The 22794-nt window shown below is 30.4% G+C and overlaps 1 protein-coding gene across 1 annotated transcript in view; it reads right to left on the bottom strand.

Annotated features, from left to right (window-relative positions):
* Positions 1 to 7153: 7153 nt before the first annotated feature.
* LOC129988134 (muscle M-line assembly protein unc-89-like) overlaps positions 7154 to 22794 on the bottom strand; it is a 130653-nt gene continuing 115012 nt past the window's right edge. Inside the window, exons 8-12 of the mRNA XM_056096278.1 lie at positions 19932 to 20093; positions 15000 to 15232; positions 11088 to 11354; positions 10243 to 10374; positions 7154 to 9331 (exon numbers count right to left, since the gene is read on the bottom strand). Coding sequence (XP_055952253.1) covers positions 8402 to 9331; positions 10243 to 10374; positions 11088 to 11354; positions 15000 to 15232; positions 19932 to 20093 — 1724 coding nt within the window. The 3' untranslated portion in view covers positions 7154 to 8401. The remainder of the gene's footprint in view (positions 9332 to 10242; positions 10375 to 11087; positions 11355 to 14999; positions 15233 to 19931; positions 20094 to 22794) is intronic.

The raw sequence follows: 22794 nt of genomic DNA, 5'->3' as shown, positions 1-22794 counted from the left end.
ATCGACGAATGTTTATTTTGAGGAAAATCAAGAAAAGTATATTAATGCTTATATTTATATAAGTATATTTATTGTAGTTATCATAAAATATTAACGAAACCAGTTTATAGTTATGAGGATTTATAATTCTTCGTTCTATATAATATCTGTTGTTAAAATAAATTTTGACAACAGATAATGCCATTTTGATTTTTTTTGTTTAATAATTGATGCAAAAATATCATTAGATTTAGTGTCTTAAAAGGTTACTTGAGTTACATGATGTATATTAATTAGCTATGCAAATTAGAACCAGTGAGAGCAGTCCTCCTTTAACATGTTCCCTTTAAGCAAGGTGTTATACCTTTCACCCCATATAAAATTATGATTCTTGGATAGGGCTGCAAAAGCCTTACATGGCATTCACAAACAATAGTTATAAAATGCTTATCTTTGGTGCGAATTTAGCATTTTTATTGAATCTAACATGTAATACTTGGCATTTAATCTCTGGTATGCTACTAATAGTACCCAAAAATCGAATTTGTATTGTGGGCACGTTTTTTCCCTAACCAATTGAAATAAAAATTTGCCTCAATACTATTTAAAACTAATTATAGGCACAAAATCAATATCAATTTTAGATATTTAAGTCATTGCGCTTTTGAGTTATTGCTTTTACATGCTTCTGAAAGTACAGATACACAAAGTCAGTCAAACTGTTGAGGGATTTGGTTCCAAATCTGATAGATATCTACACTTTAGATGTTAAATCTGTGTACCAAATTTTAGCCTCTTACTCTCTTTGTTTTGTAGCTTTGTTAATTTGATTCAGAGCAACCAGACAGACTTCTCAATGGATTTCGCATAAAATTTGGTAGAAATTTACAAAATTTGTGTAAAGACCATGTACTAAATTTCATCTGACTAGCTCAAAGAGTTTGAGTTATTTTTGTCACAGACAAGTAAATGCAATGCCAAAAATATTTTTTTCGAACTCAGCGAGGTGTAAAACATGGAGATTCATCAAAATCTTTAGTTCGACTTTTTTGGCAATTATAATACGTTCTCAATGTTTCGTATAGGAGAAAATAAAATATAAAAAAAAAGCCATGAAGGAGCTGCATGTCCTTGATTACTATAGCTTTCGCGAAAAGGACAAAGGGAAAACAAATTTTATATTTCATGTATATTCATTTTCGAAACAGCATAAATACATAGCATGAACTATGTAATTATACTGAAAATTTTATTATCAATTCAATTTATACAGAAAAAAGTTTTTATTGTTCTGAAGATTAAGTTTATTGATTTGAAGATTAAATAGCCTGAACGAAATATAATTTGGTGATCACAACTAACACAAATCCTAAACTTTTTTTATAACTAGATTTTCCATTCATCAGAATGTTTCTATGATGGTTTAATTTTTCATTTTTAAATTTTAGTATTGTGTGTTTGTTTTTTTAAATTTTAATAGGCAGTTTATTATTTGTGGGATTGAGTGCAGAATTGGATATATCTAAAATTTTAGTTTTTTTGTTTGTTGTATTTTGAGTTAATTGTTCTCACTCATATGGATTGACGGATATTCAAACTTCTGATAGATTTAGTCAAAAACTCGATAACAATATAATTTTTTTTTTCAAATTTTTTTATTAATGTATTAGAAAATTTTTTTATTAATTCTGGAGATCAAAATTAAAATCATAATCGCATTTATAATGTATTTTATTCTAAGGAATGTTTGGCATTTTCATTTCTTATTACATTCGTTAACTTCAAAAGAACTTACTTAGTTTGAACCGTGATTTAAAAATTATCTTTTATATTTTTGTTATTATTTATATATTGTATATTTTGATTTAATTAGCTCAAACAAGATAAATTTATAAAATATTTAGTCAAATTATTTTAGCAGCGCTAACAATGAACTGCCAGAGCTCGATCTATTAACCCAATTCCAAATAGAGAATTATTCCTCTTGCGAGTGCTTCTCTTTTTGTCTCCTAACAGGCTATGGAATTTTCTGGAAAATACAGATCTCGACTCCTAATAATGATAAAGACAAACTTGACAAATAAAATAATTGTGACCCACTTCACCGCCATGGGCGGAGGTTTATGGATTTGACATCCATTAAGAATCACTGCAAATTTCTTTCCAGCGATGATACTAACATTACAGGAAAGCAATATTACATATCCATAACAATATGTAAGAATGTTTAACATAACTTTAATTATAATTTTGATTATTGTAATGTTTATTATAAATAATAAACTATGTATTTTATTACAGTAATGTTTATTATAAATAATAAACTGTGTATTTTATTACAGTATCTTTTAAGCAAAAAAAAAAAAAAAAAAAAAAATGTGGGAACAGTAAAAGCATAATTTAAACTTTATTTTCAGAAATGTAAATTTTATAATTCAAGTTGGTGAGCTAGTATTATTTTAAAAGTTTTGGTTAATAATAGTTCGATATTAATTTAATACGTATCTAATACCAAAAGTCAGCTCTTTACAGAAAGAAAAGCAGGTTTCCGATCTCTTTTTTTCTTTCCTTGCCAATAGTTTATAAGAAAAGATATTTAGGTTTGTTCAAAAATAATCGATTTTGTATAATAAAATGTTATGTTTAAAGGATTAATTTTATGTACATTTTTCTGTTCTTTATGGACTTGTTGGGTATCCTGTATTATAGGAACACGTTTTGCATCATTCACCAGTGAAGTAAGTGATCATACATGCTACATATTATCATCTTGAATTGCCACTGCCTTTAAATAATATACACAGTAAAGTCTTCCATATGGGAGAAATGTCACGTGAGATTTCTCAACAGATGATGCATTCAGTTTTGGAAACGAATCATATTTTAGAATTCAAGATAAAAAGCGACGAGATGTGTAAGGATTCCGCATATTCAGTACTGGTTGTTATGAATGTTTTGATCTTTCCTTAGTAGAGTTTAAAAAATGGCATAAATCGATGCACGTACTCTCTTACATTAAAAGATGTCATTTATTATTTTATTTTACAGATTTAAGAATTCAATTATTCGATGCATATGTTCTAACTCAATAATGATGATTGAATGATTCGCTTTAAGTTTGCAAATTTAAGAATGCAGTAATTCGATACATATGTTCTGACTCATTGAAAGGTGTCAAAGGTTTAACTTGCTTCAAATAAGTGACTTTCTGCAGCAGGAAATGTAGCAACAATGTAAGGTAAACGAATTCTAAAGGCCTCACTTCATTTACCCGCTTAATTTATTCTAATCACGTACTTGCTGCTCAGTCAAAACCAGCTAGTCAATCCACTTATTAAAAAAAATAAAAACACTATAATCTGAATGAAACTTTTGCCGCGGCAATGCACAAAAAGCATTCTTGCTTAAATTCCTTTTTCATTTATTGAATGTCAGGTCGTATTTCCGTACACTTCTTACGGCAAAGTTGTTGTTTCAGTTCCGCGGTCCTTTTTTTTTTATGTTGTAGATTTATTTGTAGCCATCCTATGGAATGCAGTTGGAGAAGTTCTGGGTTCCCCCGCGGGCCCTTTCAGCAAGGCAACCAAGCGTCCGAGAAAACTACTGCCGATAATTACCCGATATGCTCATCTCTACCTTTTTATGCGATCGTCTGCGTGTATGTCGTCTGCCGCAAAACGATATCTGGTCGAGCATGACGGGAAAAACTTCTGTTTATGAAATGAAAAGCGCTTAAAAATCGTTTGACTATCGGAATTTATTCTTTAAACAAGTTAGGAATATTGTTTGTTTCAAAAATGTTAATATTTAGTCATACTGTTAACCAAGCATGTCAAATTTGGAGGCCTTCAGGGAATAAGTAATGTCTAAATATATGTGAATCGTATAGGGGAAATAATGGATTTTTATTGAAGTATAAGTTTCTTGTGAAGAGTAAAGCAAGTAAACAAACAATTACAATGAAAGAATTTTTATTGTCATATCTGAAATAATTTTTATGGCTCTATCTTTGTATTTAACGTTCTGGTCCTTCTTATTTTGAAAGAAATCTTGTTTATACTGATTACTAGTAGAATTGATTCAAAGTGCACGTTAGAAATTTCGAATCTTATTTCTTTTCATTTGTTAAACTGATAGAGTATACCAGTAGTTTTATATTCGACTTATAGTATTTTCAAGTTTAATCGGAAAATAAATCTGAAACCCATACTACCAACTTTTGACTATCTCGTTGGAAGCGCACTAAATCTTCAACTCATTTTTATGTGATATGATATTGATTCGGTATTAGTCGTCTAAGTACCATATTATAATATTTACCCGAAAATACTTTTCGCGTAGTTTCAAAATAGAGCATTAATCTAATGAATAATGGCCAATTAATTTGGCACTGTTTACGAAAATCAGTGAAAACTTTTTCTCTTGTTTCAAAAATTATAAATTTTTTTAAAAATTATTTAAGGTTTTTTTTTTGGGGGGGGGTGATGTTTTTTTCTTCTTTTGTGCGAGTATGTATGCAGTTTTAATACATTGTAGTTTTCCACAAATTTAATGTTCTCTTTTCCTTTTGATGAAATTAAAAGTCTGATGCTCAAAAATTCAACGAATCGGTTATTTATAAACAATGTGAATTTCAATTAATCGACGAATTTGAATTGAAATAACTTCTATAAGTCTCACTAGATGTCACTACGAATGCACGCAAGGTGGTATAAAAGAAAATTGTTTAGTCCCAATTTTTTTTTTTTTTTTTTTTTTTACTATGTCATTTGAATTTTTACTCCCAACCGAATATATTTTATTTTTGAAAAATTGGCATTTATGTAATAAAAAAAATAACATCTCTTCGGATGTTATCTTCAATATTTTTTTTTTTTTTTAAATAAGACCTAAGCCTTTTAGAGTAATGATATAAGATTCGATGAGAAAATCTGTGTTTATGGTCAAGATCATTTCAAAAGAAAGAATCTTTTTAATTTGCTGCGCTATTATGTTGCGTTCAAAATTGCTCATTTTTCAAAGATCTATTAAATTATATTCTCTTATTCTTTTAATGAACAAAATTCAATAATATTAACTGCTTATACTCAAAAATTATTTAATTCAAACTAGATTAATGGAAATTCACCCGTTCTTCTAAAATTTCCAATCGTAAGTTAAGCTCGTTGGTTTTATGATTAATAAACCTAATACTCTTCGCTTCAGTATTCCGAGACGGCCACTTTTCGATGATTTTATCTCATTAATTGGAGAGACGCGGAAGGATGAGCGCATTTCCGGAATCCTTCGTCATTCTTTGGCCTTGATTTTCGCCCTGTTAGATATGTTTTTGTTCATTTTTTTTTTTTTTTTTACGTGTATGTGAATATGAATATCGTGTCGTTTCTGTCCGTATTATTTTAATTCAGTCTGCGAGTAATCCGAGTTTATTTTATTGTTAAATGTAAACATCCTCTCTTTTCATCTTTCCTCTCGCCCCTATTTTGACGAATTAAACCCATCCTAACGCATGCGCAAAAGGGTGGAGGGTTTTAGAAACCGTTGTCAAACAATAGATAAATATAGTGGTTCTCTAAATTGCTCGTATACTTAGGAATTTTAATGAAATACTTCTTTATTCATTACTAGAAATTAATATCTTGGAATGAGAATTTTTTTATAAATAATATCTGTAAATGTTACTTAACAAAACTTAATTATATGCATCAGAAATGTAACAAAAACATTTTTTTTTTTTTTTGAAAAATCAATTATTAAAAAGGAAAAAATAAAATAAAATACCATCTCACAGAAGTCTTCGTACACTGTATTAAAGCTTTTGTTTTAAACAATGTGATATTTCGGTTATTTAGTACTTAATAGAATATTTTGCAGCATACACAACAATTTTTAAATGTATAGGTATAAGAGTGCAAAAGTTTTTTTTTTTTTTTAAATATTTTTACAACCATGTTTTTCTATCATTACTGCTTTTACATCAGTTCTTATATATACTTGTTTTCATATTAGTGCTGTGTCTACATACTTGAATTTCTGATTTTCTCCAAATATATTTTATTGCATTTAATTTTGGATTTGAGCTGTGTTTTTAAATTTTGTGGAAAATCGTACGGAGTATCCCATGAAGAAAGTATTATAATAGTCAAAACTCAAACACGAGATTTTAAAGAAGCGCCACACTTCGGATTCCTCTGAATTTGACAAATGCATTTTTGGAATTATGACGATTGTTTTGACTGTCTGTGAACATAATATAAAAAACGCTTTTAACTTTAAATTTCTATCAAATTTTGTACGAAGTCCATACTCAGGAAGTCCGCCTGGCTGTCGGCATACTTGATAACTACAAACCGTCAGGAATTAGATACATAAATTTTGATGCACAAATTTAGCATTTAAAATGTAGATCCATATCAGATTTTTAATCCATTCCATCAACATGTTGACGGTTTGTTGATTTCTACTTTCGCATGCAGGTAAACTCGATATTTCAAAAACGCAATAAATAATAAGTGAAATTTGGTATAAGATCTTGTTACTAAAAATCATAGTTATGTGACAAATTTTTGCTTCGAATCGTTCGGGGGGGGGGGGGGGAATGACTTTGTTCCGATCCTGGTCCTCGGAACCCAACCATCCCTCGTTAACTAGAGTAATTTCGATTGGATTTGAGCCATTTAGGGAAAGTCTCTTCCAAGTTCGATGATGGGCTTTGCAATTTAAAGATGGTAGAAATAATTGGAATATTTACATTTCTCCATAATCTTACTGTCGAATTAGCTAAAATATTGTATCATAACTAAAAATGTTAATTTTTTTTCATAGTTTTAATCTTGTAGACATTATGTACTGAAAAGCAATTTTCAACTTCTGAGTTCGTCAGCATTTTACCTAAATGCTTCATTAGATAGCCTTCATGAGATTGGAAGACCAACTGCTGTCTTGTTTCTTCTTTATTTCGGAAGGTTAATTAGTTAGGTATTTTAAGTGAATTTTAATTTTCACTCAAGCTACTTCAAAAGAAATCTCTGTTGAATCAAAAAATGAATGTAGGACATACTTAAATTTTGACTATGCATTGTAGAAATCTAAAATTTAAGAATCAAGGATATAAAGAAATGCTTCAACCATCACAATGAATGAAAGATTTTTAAGAAAGAAAAAAAACATTTATTTATACACAAGAGAATTTAATCAAAAACATCGTTTGAGCTAGTAATAAAATATGCAGTAAGATCTCACTCTTCGTACATGTTATTCTTTCAGTATTATCTAACAAGGATATATGATTTTTTCTTTATCAATGCAACAATGTTAAAATATTTGTACAGTCAAATCTCTTCACAAAATCATCTCGACCCAAAGACATTATTATTATTTGTCTGCAACTGGTCATTTTAAAATGTGGATGGAGTCTGTAAAATTTACAACGTCTCCCGAGTTCTTCAAAAATTATTCAGAAAAGGTATTTATATAGTTTAACATGAAACAGAACCATAAAATTCGAAGAAGAATAATTTAATATTCAGTATTTTAGCATTAATTTATGTTCTATTTCTTTAAAAAAAATTTTGTGAGGTAACGAAATTATATTATCTTTTTTTTCTCAGGAAAAGTCTATGGAATCATTTTATAGAAATTTTAACAAATTTATTGGCTTAAATATTACACTAAAACAAGAGTTTCTCCCAATTATTTAAATACAATTCTGCAGTACGATTTTGTATTGATTATTTATTAATCCTTCAAAGAAGCGAGCGTTCCATTTTAGACGATAGTGTCATTGATGATTTTATGCTGAAATTTGACTGTGTTAATCATTTAAAAAACTAATGTACATAGAGAATTTATCCATTGAAATGTCTTTTTTAAATTCCAGCCATAAAAATCCAGTCTGACAGTTCATAACGTCCTACAGCAATAAGCATGGCGTTTCTTGGAAACAGGTATTTTCCAGAAAAGGAAGAAACGTCTTTTTCGAAATATCACCAGTCTAATATCGTTCAGATGCCAAATATCGCCATTTCTAAAGTCACTCAGATGCCAAATATTGTCATTTTTAATGTCACTCATATGCTAACATGGCTCAGGATAGATTATACTAATATTAATAACAAGCACTGGAAACTTTCGTTTGGTTTATCAGTCATTTTTCGTGAGGACGGATTGATCAAACTATACAGATGTGAAGGGAAACCTCCTGAATTATTCCATCGACTACTCTTTTTTTTTAACTTTATTTTCTACCAAATGGTGATTGGATAAATAATTATTCAAATCAACAATAATCGACTAGTCATCGTAATAATTTTTTTTTCTTTTCTCTTTCCATTCAATCGCAGAAGCTACGGAATTTACAGCATTTATTTATCCCTGAAAATATGTATAAAATTTTTTATTCACAACATGGTGTTAAGTCGGCTCATTCATTTTCGATAGGTTTTGGCGGTGGATCGAGTGAAGGTGGCGGCGTGTTGGGCTCCGCCGCCAAACTGAGTAAACTTTCAACCTCGTTAGGACCAGGGACAATGAGAGTCTTGGCGAAACCAGCGGCGCTATTAGGCGTCTTCACCGTCACATTGTTGGCTACTATTGGCGAGGTCAGAGTTACAGAAAGAGTTGAGTTGTCTGCCGAAGATTCCGCCTCATGAGCGGTGCTGTAGTGTTCTGAAGAATCAGAATCGACCCCATTAACCATCTTCTCAGTGACTGAGTCATCGTTATCCTTGTTGGTAAAGATCGGCTTATATAGAGATTGAACGGATATTCTTTCGATTGGAGATTTACCTGGGTCGTCAAGGGACGAAATCTTATTGGAAGCACTCAAGGATGGATGGGTGCTGGCCGTTGGAGGACTTGGCAAATTTTCGAAGTGCTTCAAGTCAGGTTTGATGATTGGAATGCTGATGGTGACAGGTGCGAAGAGAGGTGCACTGTTGGTCCGAATAGAATGCTTGGTGGTAGTGGTGGAAGAAGACGATTCCTCCTGGGTTTCTATGTTTTCTACAGAGGCGAGAAAGGGCACTTCATCCAAAGAGATGTCATCATCTTTAAGTAAATTTTTGACTTCTATGATCTTCTTCGCAGGAGTGGAAGTAAGTTGTTTGTCCGATTCTTCCATATCGAGCTGTGATGTTTCGCTAGAAGACGAATCCAGAAAATCGATATCTACAGTCAGGAGTTTCTTGGTCGGAACCTCCGGAGGTGAGGGCTCCTTACGCTCTTCTGATGATTGCACTTTAGAATCCTCTTGTTCCTTCTTAGACGAAGTACTTTCTTCTACGTTTGGATCGCTGTGATGGTGATCTCCATGGCCATTGGTCAGACCACCAAGAACTTTATCCAGTCCATCCTTAACAAAATTTAAACGATTACATGGTTTATAAAATGATTTTAAAAACATTTTTTAACTAAATTTATTTGGCTTATTACTTATATTTGGTGGGAACCAATTTAAATACAAATTGGATCTTTACAAAAAAATATTTTAGCGAAAATAATTCATAAAAAATTCTTGTAAATACCTTTAATCTCCTACGTGCTCCTTAAATAAGGTTTTAAATTTCCATTGCAATATATATATATATCTTAGAAAAAATATAATATCTGCATACAGAAACGTACTGTAAGGAATGGTAAAATTGTACCAGAAATGATCCGTTGACTGCAATATACATTGTTGATACAAATTTTGGAATGGGAAAGGGTTCATTTCAATGGCTTTAAATCCTTATAACTCTTACGCCCAATTTGATTGCTGTTGTGCAGGATGCATTGTTTTCACTTTCTTGATGGATAATGATTATTATAAAAACCGTATAATAGCAAAAACTTTCACAATTTTTAGGGATTGTAAAAAACTGTTTCTAGGAATTATAACTATTTCTGAGGTTTCTAATCAGTAAAAGAAATCCTTATAATCCCATTTGTATAATAATGCATTTCATTATTTTTTGGAGTTCACAGGTTTAGAAGTGACGATCGTGCAAACATAGAGCACTTTTTGTTTCGATCATCAACATAATTCTTGTATCATTCTTTAATACAGCTATTGTAGTAGAAGGAATTGCTGATCATTATCAAAGCTCCAAACTATACTTAAGCGTTAATTGGATTTTTGATGAATCAATTTCGTCATCAATTTTTTTTCAATGAAAATTTGCAATATGGCAAAATGTCTAGTGAAAGTTTCTTTTGCTGTAATACTCTTTCAAATAACGAAGATTATCGTAAAATTTAAGAGGGAAAAAATCTTGTACTTACATCCCACCTCTTAAGTCTTCCTCCTTCCGCATCGTTCTGATCCCCTTCCCTGTTTTCATCGTAATCGTCTTCGAAAGTGGGGGCTCTCAAGATCTTTTTCTGCTTAATCAAATTTTCTCCTGGAATACTTTGCTATAGAATAAAAAAATCTTTCATATAAAATATGTCAATAAAAGAAAATGAATGGTAAAGGAATGTCAGTAAATTTCAAAATCTAGTTTAATTAATGCTAGAACAATAAATCAGTCTCAGTTATCATAAATCGTGAATTCAGGAATCTTATATGTTCATATGTAATAGTCTAAATGCATTATTACATTTCATATATATATATATATATATATAAATCAATAGCCAAATTTCTTATTCTCAACAACAAAATTATATTTAATTCTTTCGAACACTTTCATATATACAACATTCTCAAATGATTAATTGTAATGATGCAAAGGGTTCAGAATGAAAAAAGAAAATTGATTGGGTTAAACTTGGCTCTTGTTTTAGGCATATAATGCCTTATTAGCACTTAATAAAATAACTATACATTTAAAATAATTCCTACAAAAAAAAAACACTCTTCCAGATCCAATCACTGGTTCAGTTTCGCCAATTTTTGTTTTTAATGGAAACTCATGACTTCTAGATGTGTCATCATTGGTTACCTGCCCCTCTCTGCCCATCTTTGAGTAAAAAATAATTTTCAAGAAAACCTACTCAACATTTTCTTTAAAGGAAAAAAACACTAGATTCCTCCAGTTATTGTTTTAGTATAATACATTTAGAAGCTCGTGGCTTTAGATATGTCATGAATGGTCACATGACCTCCGTTGCATTTCTTTCCTTACCTGCAAATCCATGGAGACAGCCCTTTCGAGGATGGCTGATGATGTCGAGGTCTTTTTATTGGATGCCTGATCCAAGTGAGTCAGGTCTCCGAGGGAAGAAGCTTTCCTTCTGCCGGGACTTGAAGGTTCCGCCTCATCATCCGGACGAGAGGCTAACGAAGAAGCGTCAGAGGACACGAGATCCGGTGGATTCGGTTCTGGTACTTGACTGGTGGGCGGAGGAGGTGGTTCGGAGGAAACAGGCTCTGGCTTAGTCTCAGCTTCAGTCTACGTACAAAGGAAATTATTTTAACAATAAAAAGGGGTAGTACCAGAAGACAATGAACATCAATTCATCGGTATAAAATGAAATTATGTATCATATGGTAATTATCCCCAGGCAAATTTTTTTTGGCTGTGCTAGGGTTTTATAAAAAGAAACAAATGGAGTATGCTCACTATATTCCAATATTAGAACGGTGCGACGGGATTTGATATATCTCTTATCATAAGGAATAGACAATTGTCTTTGAGTGTCACCACGAAGTATTAATTTCTATTTTGTTAGTAAATTTCTTAAAAATTATAATAATAATTCTTGTTTTCGTTTGAATCGATCTCAAGGTTGTTGGATATCTTTACTGCCTCTCTCCAGTGAATTTTCTATTTTCGTAAATGTTAGTATTGCATTTGCTTCTTTGCCGTTTTGATTTTCTCCTTTTCCTTACTCTTTAAAGTCTAGTCTACATACTTCAGCAATAGTTTTAAATTTATAAATTATTATTATTATTCTGAAAATGACTTTCAAATTTTAAAAGAAAATTCATTGGATCGCGCTTCTATCCTCTTGCCAGTTTCCGTAACACACGCAAATCTATACTTATAATAAAGCTCAATGTGTGTGTGTGTGTGTGTTGGCGCTCTACAGGCTAGACCGTTTGACATACAGCTACCAAATTTGGTACATGTATACCTTGGAGGTTGGGAATGTGCACCTGAGGTTTCTTTTTTCGAATTTTTAATTAGAATTTTAATTATTAATTAAAAACTAACTTTCCCGCCAAAAGAATCTTCCATTTTCCCCACCGCCAACTTTTCCGCCAAAAAAATCTTCCATTCTCTCCACCGCCAAATGACTAAGGCTTCCGTTTTATTTTCTCCCAACAGTAATGAGGCTAGGGTTAATATTTTTCGGCGGATTATTTCAATCGGTTCTGTTTATTTTCTTAATGTTTGATGCATTTAAAATTAAACATTGTTAATGAATCAATCTTTCAGATTCATTCTGAAGTACTTTTGAATTAAAATAAAACAGAATAAAGGAAGTTAAAAATTTCTAATCCGCATAGCGTTACCCCAACTGGCGTAGAAAAAATCATGTATTTGCGTTACGTAACCGGCGAAGAAAATTCACGCATGCGCATTCTGTTCTGATTGTTGCCATGACAACGTTATCAATGGATGATTTAAATTATTTTTGGGTTAGTTGCATGCTTTTGTAAGTAAATTGTATTTATGTTAGTTATATATTTTTTGTATATGCTTATAGTTTTAAGTACATCGTTTTTTAAGTAGTTTTTTTAAAACCTGTTTTCAACCGTTTATTTTAAACGATTCGTTTTATTTTCTTAGTGTTTGATGCATTTAAATTTAAACATTGTTAATGAATCGATCTGCTCATAATGAATCTAAGAAAATTTTGTTGACCAACTCTTGAGATATTACATAAATTTAAAAAGATATTCTTTAGTGCCCATAAAGTTTAAACGCTGAGTGACTCTATTTTCAGTAATCAGATTATAAAAAAAAGGCTTTGTTTCAGTAAAAAATATTATTATATTAATTGAAGATAAATTCTTTCCACTTTAATTTAAAGCATAAATTCTACGGGTGCTAACAGAAAATGAGAGAGATACATATTACGTTATGACTGAAGGCCTTTATAATATTATGAATGAATTATATGATAATCAAAATTTGAAGTTTTAAAATATTTTGATGAAGAAGCTATTAAAGTAGAAATTGCATAAAATATTTAATTATTAAAATTTTAACGAACATTAAGATTGGCGAATCGGCTGGTCGCCAAAGGCGGCTAGTAGTTTATAAATTTAGTAGTTTTTAGAATCTTTTCTTTCCTTTTTTGTGTGGTCATCTATTGGGAAGGAGATGAGGAGGTATTGTTTGTTCTATTGAGAAGATATAGCAGAAGAAGCAGGTTTTAAAGGTATAAAAAGTATTTATACCTCGCTCGCAATATGATCCTTCACTTTCTTGAAGAGATTTCTATTCTTTTATACAATTAAAGGTAAAACAATTACTTGTTATTTGTTTCCTATATCCCCATTTTTTGTTTTGTAAACCAGTGTCATTCCACGAAATATTAATCAGAAGACAGATTTGACTGCAGCTTGGAGCTGTTTCTCGCAGGAGCTCGTTTCTTGCAACTTGGAGCTGTTTCTTCTTTAATTTTTTATTGTAGCCTAGATTTTTTTTTTCCTTTGGGAAATTTAGAAGTTGGCAGTTCTTTTCTTCTCATCTAAAAGCTTCCTTTTCTTCTTCATTTTTTACATTCCCGCACTTTTAAACGTTTCCACTACTTCCTACCTACTACATATTCTGTAAATGTTTTGTTTATTTCTCCTGCAGTAAATTAGTTATTCATAGGATTCATATAGAAATATAAACTTAACTGGGTGTGCAAAATATAGCCAAAATCCCTATGTTAATTGGGGAAAAAATTAAGCAGAAATTAAGATTTATTCATTTATTATCTATTAAAAAATAGTACCTAACATACTAAATGTAAATGTTTTGATTTAATCAAAGTTAAAGAACAATTCTATTAAAAATAGTATCTGACATACTAAATGTAAATGTTTTGATTTAATCAAAATTAAAGAACAATTCTTTAAATATCACCTGTAGCACTCATCTCTTCTAAGTTGACTATCAGTTTTTTTAAGCACAATTTTGCATTTGAATGAATCAAAACGTATGTTTTTTTAAACTAAAATTAATAAAAAGAATGTTTCTATATGTATTATGCAAATGAAAAAAATGAGATTCGAAACAATATTTCATTAGAAATACTCATCTTGCCCAGGCACTCGCCGTATTCTTTTACCTCAACAAACCATCCCAGGAAACAAAATTTCCAAATTTAAAACAAGAAATCGAGTGGAGCTTTTCTAGGATAACGAAGTTCTCCTTTCCACAGATCCAAGTTCAGAATAGTTCCTTCAATTCCACCAAAATCCAGATAACTTGCATCAAGGTTTCACTGATATTCCCTTTCTCAGCAATCTAAATTTCATATCAAATTCCGTGAATTATTATTCCTCTCCCAAACATATTCTATTTTGTATAATCAGTATTATAACGTAGTCTCTTAAAATGTAATTTTTTCTTTTGTTGAGTAAATCTTTCCGCGTCTATCCATTCAACAGTCTGTGAGCCCAAGTAGTTGTATACTGCGGTGAAAAGAAAAGTAAAGATCTTGCCTTGTACAGTGTTGTTTGATTTCTGGATATTCTGTAAACGAAGCCAAATGAAAAGAGAAAATTTATTTATATATTTTCAATTAATAATTAGATTAATGCATAATTCTTCTGTTCTTTCATTCTCTTATCTGTTTCATACATTATTTATACATTTCCCAAAACGCTCATAAACCTGCCTGCAATATTCTCTTATACTTTATTGATTGCGCTCTTGATTTCATTTTAATTCTCATATATACTCACATATTCTTATTAAAAGATTGGAGCTCAATAGGCGCAGAAAATTTAAGAAGAATAAATTATTTCCAGTTATCCGAGATGATTTTCAAAATTTCATCTATTCGGATCCTTTTTCTGACGGGAACTTTTTGATTTCATAGATGAGTCCCTACGATTCTAAATATGCAGAATAAATAGAAGCAGCACTCACCACAGTGGTATCCTGTGGTCGTTCGTCGACCCTGTGTACCACGGCAGCAGTTTCCGTTTTAGTAGCAAGGAGGGCCGGTGGGGGTGCTGGAGCCTTCCTCTTGGCGGGGGTGCCCGCTTTCCGGGGCGGGGCCGTCGGTTTTTCGGCCCCTTGGGGTTCTTCTTCCGTAGTAATTGGATGTTCAATTTCTTCCTTAGGAGGTTGAGGTTCCAAAGGTTTTTCTGTGGAGGTATCTAGAACAAATAAAAAATAATAATTTAATTTTTAAAAAAATCATAATAGACTTATGCTTTTATGGATTGGCATGAGACTGAAAAAAAAAATTGGAAATGGGATTTTAATAAATAAAAGTATTTATTTTACAGTATATTTATTGCGTTCGTTATTTGTTTATTAAATTTTTTTCAAAGATTATATTGGAAATACATCACATGAATATATCAACTTAAAATATAATGACAGAAAGAAACAATATAAGGAATGATTAAAAAATAAAATCTATAAAACTATCACAAAAGAACTTCTTACTTATAAATATAAAATAAATTCGAAATCTTTCGAACATCATAAAATTCAAGCCTTTAATTTAATTTTAATTTTTTTCCAACTGGTAGTTTATACCTATTATTACCGGTTTAGAAATTAACTGCTAGGCCATGAATCGAGTATCTAATGACTTGAGACGTTTTTTTTTTTTTTTTTCTTCCTTTTTTCCCCCTTCTTCTCTTACCAGTTGCTTTTGTTTTTATCTAAGTGCACACAACCACAACCGCAGGGAACAATTTTTTCGAGCTGGAAAAGGAGTTGGGGGGGGGGGGGGTAAAAGGATCATTATATCAGCATGGAATTACGGCACATCTGATCATGCTGCATTTCTCCATTATACGAAACATTTTTAGAACAAAAATCCTCTCCCTAACTATCAGCCGATTGTGGTTACATACACAATTTCAATTAAAAAAGCATATTACTATTAATGATGCCAATGACCAAATAAGATCTCACATATCTCTATATAAAATTGAATATCCGGTTGCTTATTTGTTTGAACCCCTTCCACACCATACGACAGAATCGAACAAAATATGACACACATGTTCCTTATTATTTGGAAGGATTAACTGTGCTCCCATTAAACGGATAGAAATGGGTTGAGTGCATTTATGCTTTTCAGCCATCATTTTAAAACATATCATTGCACTAATTATTTTGCACACCTAATTAAAATTTAAAAAATTAGATTTTAATGACAAAAATTTTATTTCTAAACGACAATTTCTCTAATTTTATTCTTTTTTTTTCCTCTAAAATTTTCACCGTTTATATTATTTTAATTACGGGCAAAGATTGTGTATATATATATATATATATATATATATATATATATATATATATATATATATATATATATATATATAATTACAACAATGCTAATGCCTCTTCTTAATAATAAGTGGCAATAATAAAAGGCATTAATTACCATTCTAAATTGCATCCTTCGCTAAAATTTGAAAACCCATATAAGATAATTCTTCAATAGTTAATTATTCATTAAAACTTTTAATATTTTTAATCAGAATTATTTAAATAAAATTCAACTGACTAAAAGTGAGATCCATATTCTGGTTAATTCGGAATATTTCGTAACTTTATTATGTCATAAATTTATGCGTTCAAAAGCATAAATCTTAGTTATTGCACTATATTTGATGAGATTTACTGATTTATAATATAATCTAAGAATAAAATTGATTAAAAAACACAATTTATCAAATTATCTCCGTTTATTTTTTTTAACAGAAAGATAAACTTTGGAGTAATCGGCATTACTTTTCTTTCTTTTCCGAATCTAAGTGAAAAGAGAAATAATAATCTCTATAACTTACATTACAACAATTTCTGTGTGTAATAACTATATCAAGTATATCAATCAAGCACATATTTCAAAATGAATCAGAATATCTATCCAGGTTTCAGACGAATTCTTAAAATAATAACTCTGATTAATGGCATCATAATTCCTTTGACTTGTAGTGAAGGATAATTTATTTTAAATTTAATCATCGTTTCTCCTATTGAATAACGTTTTGAAACTAAGCAGAGATGTAACATGAATATCCTATTAAAAAAAGAACTGCACACTAAATTTATGCTTTCCTTTTTCGCATAAATATTAAATCACTATCACTAAGTACAAGGTTCACTAGTCAGCTAAGGTTACTTGTTATTTATATGCAAAAATTACATATTTTTCTTACATATCAGTAATGATTTACCTGTAAACCATAAACCAGACGCAATGCAGGGTTTTTTTACTATGATAAATTGGATTTTTTTTTCTTTTCTTTTCGTTTTTGATGCTCCATTTTCGAGTGTTATTACATCATCATTACTTACTCTTAAGTTACGTATTTCATTGCATTTCGTTCTTTCAAATTTTATTTATCATAAGAACGATTTCAGTTTTTATTTTTCTTTAGTTCTTTATCTTGCGATGAAAAAAAATTTTTTTCTAAAATTGATTTTAAGAGAAATTAATGATCGCTTATCTTAAAATAAAGCGTACTGTTGTCTCTCTCTCTTTTTTATTATTTTTTTTTATTTTGAGAATTGGGCTGAGTTAATCTGGGTATTGATGATTTCAAAGGATTTTTTTTTCTTTTCCTTCCATTGACGAATTTTGGCATTTTACGGTCCTAGGCACTGGACATTAGGGGGCACCTCTTTTGATAAATGCCATTTTACTTCAGCATTTCAACACACTTATATAGTAATCTATATGATTTATTTTAGATTAATTTTTTATTTTACTAAGAGAAAATGCTTGTATTATTTTTTTCATTCATTTATTTTCACTCGTGATAGCGAGGAATCTACATTTGTATACAATTATTTATAAGCAGAAGTATTGTAATAGCAAAACGAACGTAGGAAAAAGATAGGAATCTAATCAATTATTGCCAATAACATGTTAATTTTATCCTAATATTTTCTAATTCACAGAATTTTTATTTTTTACAAATTCATTTATTTGGCAACAGGCTAATAACATTCTTTTAATCAATATGCTTCTAATCTGCTCAGCCACTGATTCTTTCGTTTCCGATTTCATAACCTGATGGAGTTTCAATTTCACAAATTTGTTAATTTCATCGCTCAATTTAATTGTGGAATGGAATAAAATAGATTATTGTAGTTGTAGATTCTTAATTGTGAGCTATTGGCAGAAGTGGCATTCCACTCTCAAAGTTTCTAAGTCACACAAATGTGAGGATAGCTGATTCATGGCATATCCAGAGGCACCAAGCTGCAGATTTTTGTCATAATCTGTCTTGAACCATCCATCAACCTAGAATCTGCTATTCAGTCATTAGACCACTGTGAAATCGTAAACTGAATAATGAAAAGATATTTCGAATGTTATTTATATTTTTTTATTGAAGAACTTGCTATCAAAGAAATGAGCCTCAAGAAGAACTGGTAATGGTGCTAACAGAAATGAGCGGAAGCATTGTGCCTTCAACCTTCTCGTCACTTAAATAATCTAGCAACTTTTATGGTTGCCTTTTATCCTTTTCCGTGTTTCCGGAATATATAACAAAGGAAGGAGACAGCAAAACCTCGAAGGGCGTTGCAGTTTGCATACTTCGCAATGTATTGAAGAAAACTGAATATGCATACTGGACATCTCACAGACTAGATGCAAAATTTAATACATATATACAATTTTGGCTACATGACCGTATACCAGATTTCATTTAACCAAGTTGTTACATATGCAATATCTCAGTAACGCGATTTTAGAAAAATTTGGTCCAAATTTTAACACGAATCTACACTTCTGAAGATAAATCTATTTGCCAAAATTCAAACATATGGCACTTTAGTTTTTTTAAATAAGTACGTTGACACACATACTAACAGAAAGACTTCCTTACTAAATATTTCATCCAAATTTTAAAAAAAAAGTCTAAAAGTTTAGTATTAAGATGAAATCAAATTTCATTATTGTGTCTCAATATTTTTTTTTTTGAGTTATTATGTTTACAAATAGGCATAATTTTAACGGGCATTCTGTGGACTTAGAGGGGGGGGGGTCTTGAACATGGATATTTTCACACAACTTTCGATGTCGAACATTTTGACAACTATACAATTATAATACTTTTTCTTCGCATATGAGAAAGTAAAAACTGTCTGATTAAAATTTTGACATGAAAGTGTTAACTTCAAGCTGTTTATTGTAAGAGAGATGATAAGAAGTTAAAAAAACTTTTAGATTTAGATCTATCGTTCATTTTCCTCGCTTATTTTAAACTCAAAAATATCTATAAATTAAATGCTATAAATTTTGGCATAGATAATAGAAAATGATGAATATATTTTGCAATAATTTTTGCTTTAGATGGATTCAATCATTTCAGTTCGTTTTAATATTTGTAAGTCTCATGTGATCTTTTAAATTTAATACAACATTGCCCATAATTTATTTTTGGAACTGTTAGTACTCTCAATGGTGCCGTATCTAGCTAAATAATTTACTGGAGAAAATACTATTCCGGCAAGTGCATTAGTTCCAAGTAAGAAGAAAAAAAATCCTTATATATATATATACAAAAAAATGAAAAAAAGAAGATACATTGTTAACGGAAATATGCGCACATTATATGGACACTAAAATTTAGAAAAATAGTAATTCAAAAGCTTAATTAAAAAAATGAATTCATTTATCATAAACAAAATTATAAAAATAAATTATTAATTTTAAAATTAATAAAAAAACGGGACAAAGAGTCAAAACCCAGAATTACTTTAGACATTTGGTTGCTTATATTCTTATAAATATACATCATCCGAATGTATATACTGGAAAATTGCATAATTTTAAATTCCATATTTAGAAGATGATGTACGAGAGAAACGTTTCCTTACCCGAATCCTGATTTTCTCCGATCTGTTTAGTTTCCGCGGTTTCTCTGGCCGGTTTCACAGGAGGTATTTGCTTGGAGGGAGCCTCTGCTTTCACGCCGATCTGCTCCACGCGGAAGCGAGAACTTTTCACCTCTTTTTTGGTGCAAGGAGGCTCTTCTTTCACTGGAATGAGAAATGAAATCTTAATTATTTCGAAGCTTTTCGGATTTTGCATTTATAATACGCGGTGGGTGATAGCTAATATCAATATGTTTTTAACAGGTTAACCCGTAACTGGAGATATGAATTTCCTCACGCGGTCAGAGACATGGAGTCAAAAAGAATTCATTGTAATTTTTCATTTTTGTCTTTTGTAAATTGCATTGGGATTTATTTTGGGAACACAATACATTCTGGAAATCATGTAGTTACCAAAAGTATTAAAAATATTGAATGTTATAATATTAAATGTTGGAAAGATGTTATAAGAAAAACTTAAGCAATCTTTTAATCAGAATTTACTTCGTTTAGATATTACAGAATTACACTAATGTTGATATTTGTTAGAATTTAACAAACAAAAATGAAGATACAATATTTTAAAGTATTATTTTAAGAATATTTCTTTATTCTTTTTTGCATTATTCAAATTAAAAGAAGTTTCAGAGACATGGAGTCAGACTCCATAAATGATGACAAAAACTTTGAAAAAGAATAACTCGGTTATACGCACGTGTTCATACTTAGACTTTTTCTAACCTACTACTGACAGAACAATTTGAAGGTGCTGAGGGGATGATTGCATTCAGAGGACAAAATACTACGTGATAATCAGAACTAATGAACAACGCGAAATCATTTTGACTCTCGTCTCCAGTTACGTGTTAAATGCTTTAAAAGAGAAGTTTATTTCCGAAAAAATGTCACTAGCTGAAAATATCTTTATTTATTTGTTACTAGCCGCCTTTGGCGACCAGCCGGTTCGCCAATCTTAATGTTCGTTTAAATTTTAATAATTAAATAGGTTGAACCGGAGTTTAACCCCCTTCTTCGCCAAGTTGCGATAACGCGCCAAAGCTGGCAATCTTTATTATGCTCTATAATTGAACATCTGCTCCTTTGCTTTTGAACATTTCGCTAGGCCGTTGTTGGCTATTTTTAAAAATTGCGCCAAGCAGGGGGTTAAACTCTGGTCGTACCATTAAATATTTTACGCAATTCCAACTTTAATAGATTCTTCAGCAAAATATTTTAAAACTTCAAATTTTGATAGTCATATAATTCACTCATAATATTATAAAGGCCTTCAGTCATAACGTGATATGTATCTCTCTAATTTTCTGTTACCCATCGTAGAATTTATACTTTAAATTAAAGTGTAAATGATTAATCTGACATTAATATGATAATATTTTTTACTGAAACAAAGCATTTTTTTAATAATATGATTACTGATAATAGAGTCACTGAGCGTTTAAACTTTATGGGCACTAAAGAATATCTTTTTAATTTCTGTAATATCTCAAGAATTTGTCAACAAAATTTTCTCAGATTCATCATGAACAGATCGATTAATTAACAGTGTTTCATTTTAAATGCATCAAACACTAAGAAAATAAAATGAATTGTTTAAAATAATCGGTCGAAAACAGGTTTAAAAAAACTACTTAAAAAACAATGTACTTAAAACTATAAGCATATACAAATAAATATATAACTAACATAAATACAATTTAATTACAAAAGCATGCAACTAACCTAAAAATAATTTAAATCATTGAAAACAGGTTAAAAAAAACTACTTAAAAAACGATGTACTTAAAACTATAAGCATATACAAAAAATGTATAACTAACATAAATATAATTTACTTACAAAACCATGCAACGAACCTAAAAATAATTTAAATCGTCCGTTGATAATGGTTGTCATGGCAACAATGCGCATGCGTGAATTTTCTTCGCGAATTACGGAATGAATTTTTCTACGCCAGTTGGGGTAACGCTATGCAGATTAGACATTTTTAATTTCCTTTATTCTGTGTTATTTTAATTCAAAAGTACTTCAGAATGAATCTGAAATATGGATTAATTAACAATGTTTAATTTTAAATGCATAAAACATTAAGAAAATAAACAGAATCGTTTGAAATAATCCGCCGAAAAATATTAACCCTAGCCTCATTACTGTTGGGAGAAAAAAATACTGAAGCCTTGCTCATTTGGCGGTGGGGAAAATGGAAAATTTTTTTTTGGCGGAAAAGTTGGCGGTGGGGGAAATGAAAGATTTTTTCGGCGGGAAAGTTAGCTTTTAATTAATAATTAAAATTCTAATTAAAATTTCAAAAAAAGGGACCCCAGGTGCACATTCCCGACCTCTAAGGTATACATGTACCAAATTTGATAGTTGATGTCAAATGACCTGGCCTGTAGAGCGCCAACACACACACACACATTGAGCTTTATTATAAGTATAGATTAATTGTTTATTTTTCTTTGTCTTTTTTGAAATATTTTCCTTTTAATGGAGCTTTTAACATAGGTTAAAAGTCACTGATTTGATATCAAAAAATCTGATATCTGGAACCTCAAATATCTATCGCCAAGCGTCGTATCTATGAACCTCATGTCTATCTTCATCAAATATAACTATTTATTTAATGACTCATTTTAAAGTGATATTATGTTAAAGTTTGTGACTGAGTGATTTAAGAATGACAGATGCCGGCTAACTTAAATAAAATTATATGTAAGATCTAAAGAGTTACAAACAATTAGATACAACACAATTAACGTATAAAATAATTTAGACAAATCCTAACAACGATACATTTTCGACGCATAAAGATTGACTACCTGTTTTCTCTCTATAGTTGCTAGAGGGC

The sequence above is a fragment of the Argiope bruennichi genome, chromosome 10 (genome assembly GCF_947563725.1).
Source record: "Argiope bruennichi chromosome 10, qqArgBrue1.1, whole genome shotgun sequence".
Classification (NCBI taxonomy): Eukaryota; Metazoa; Arthropoda; class Arachnida; order Araneae; family Araneidae; genus Argiope; species Argiope bruennichi.
This window is presented reverse-complemented; position numbering and strand designations above follow the sequence as displayed.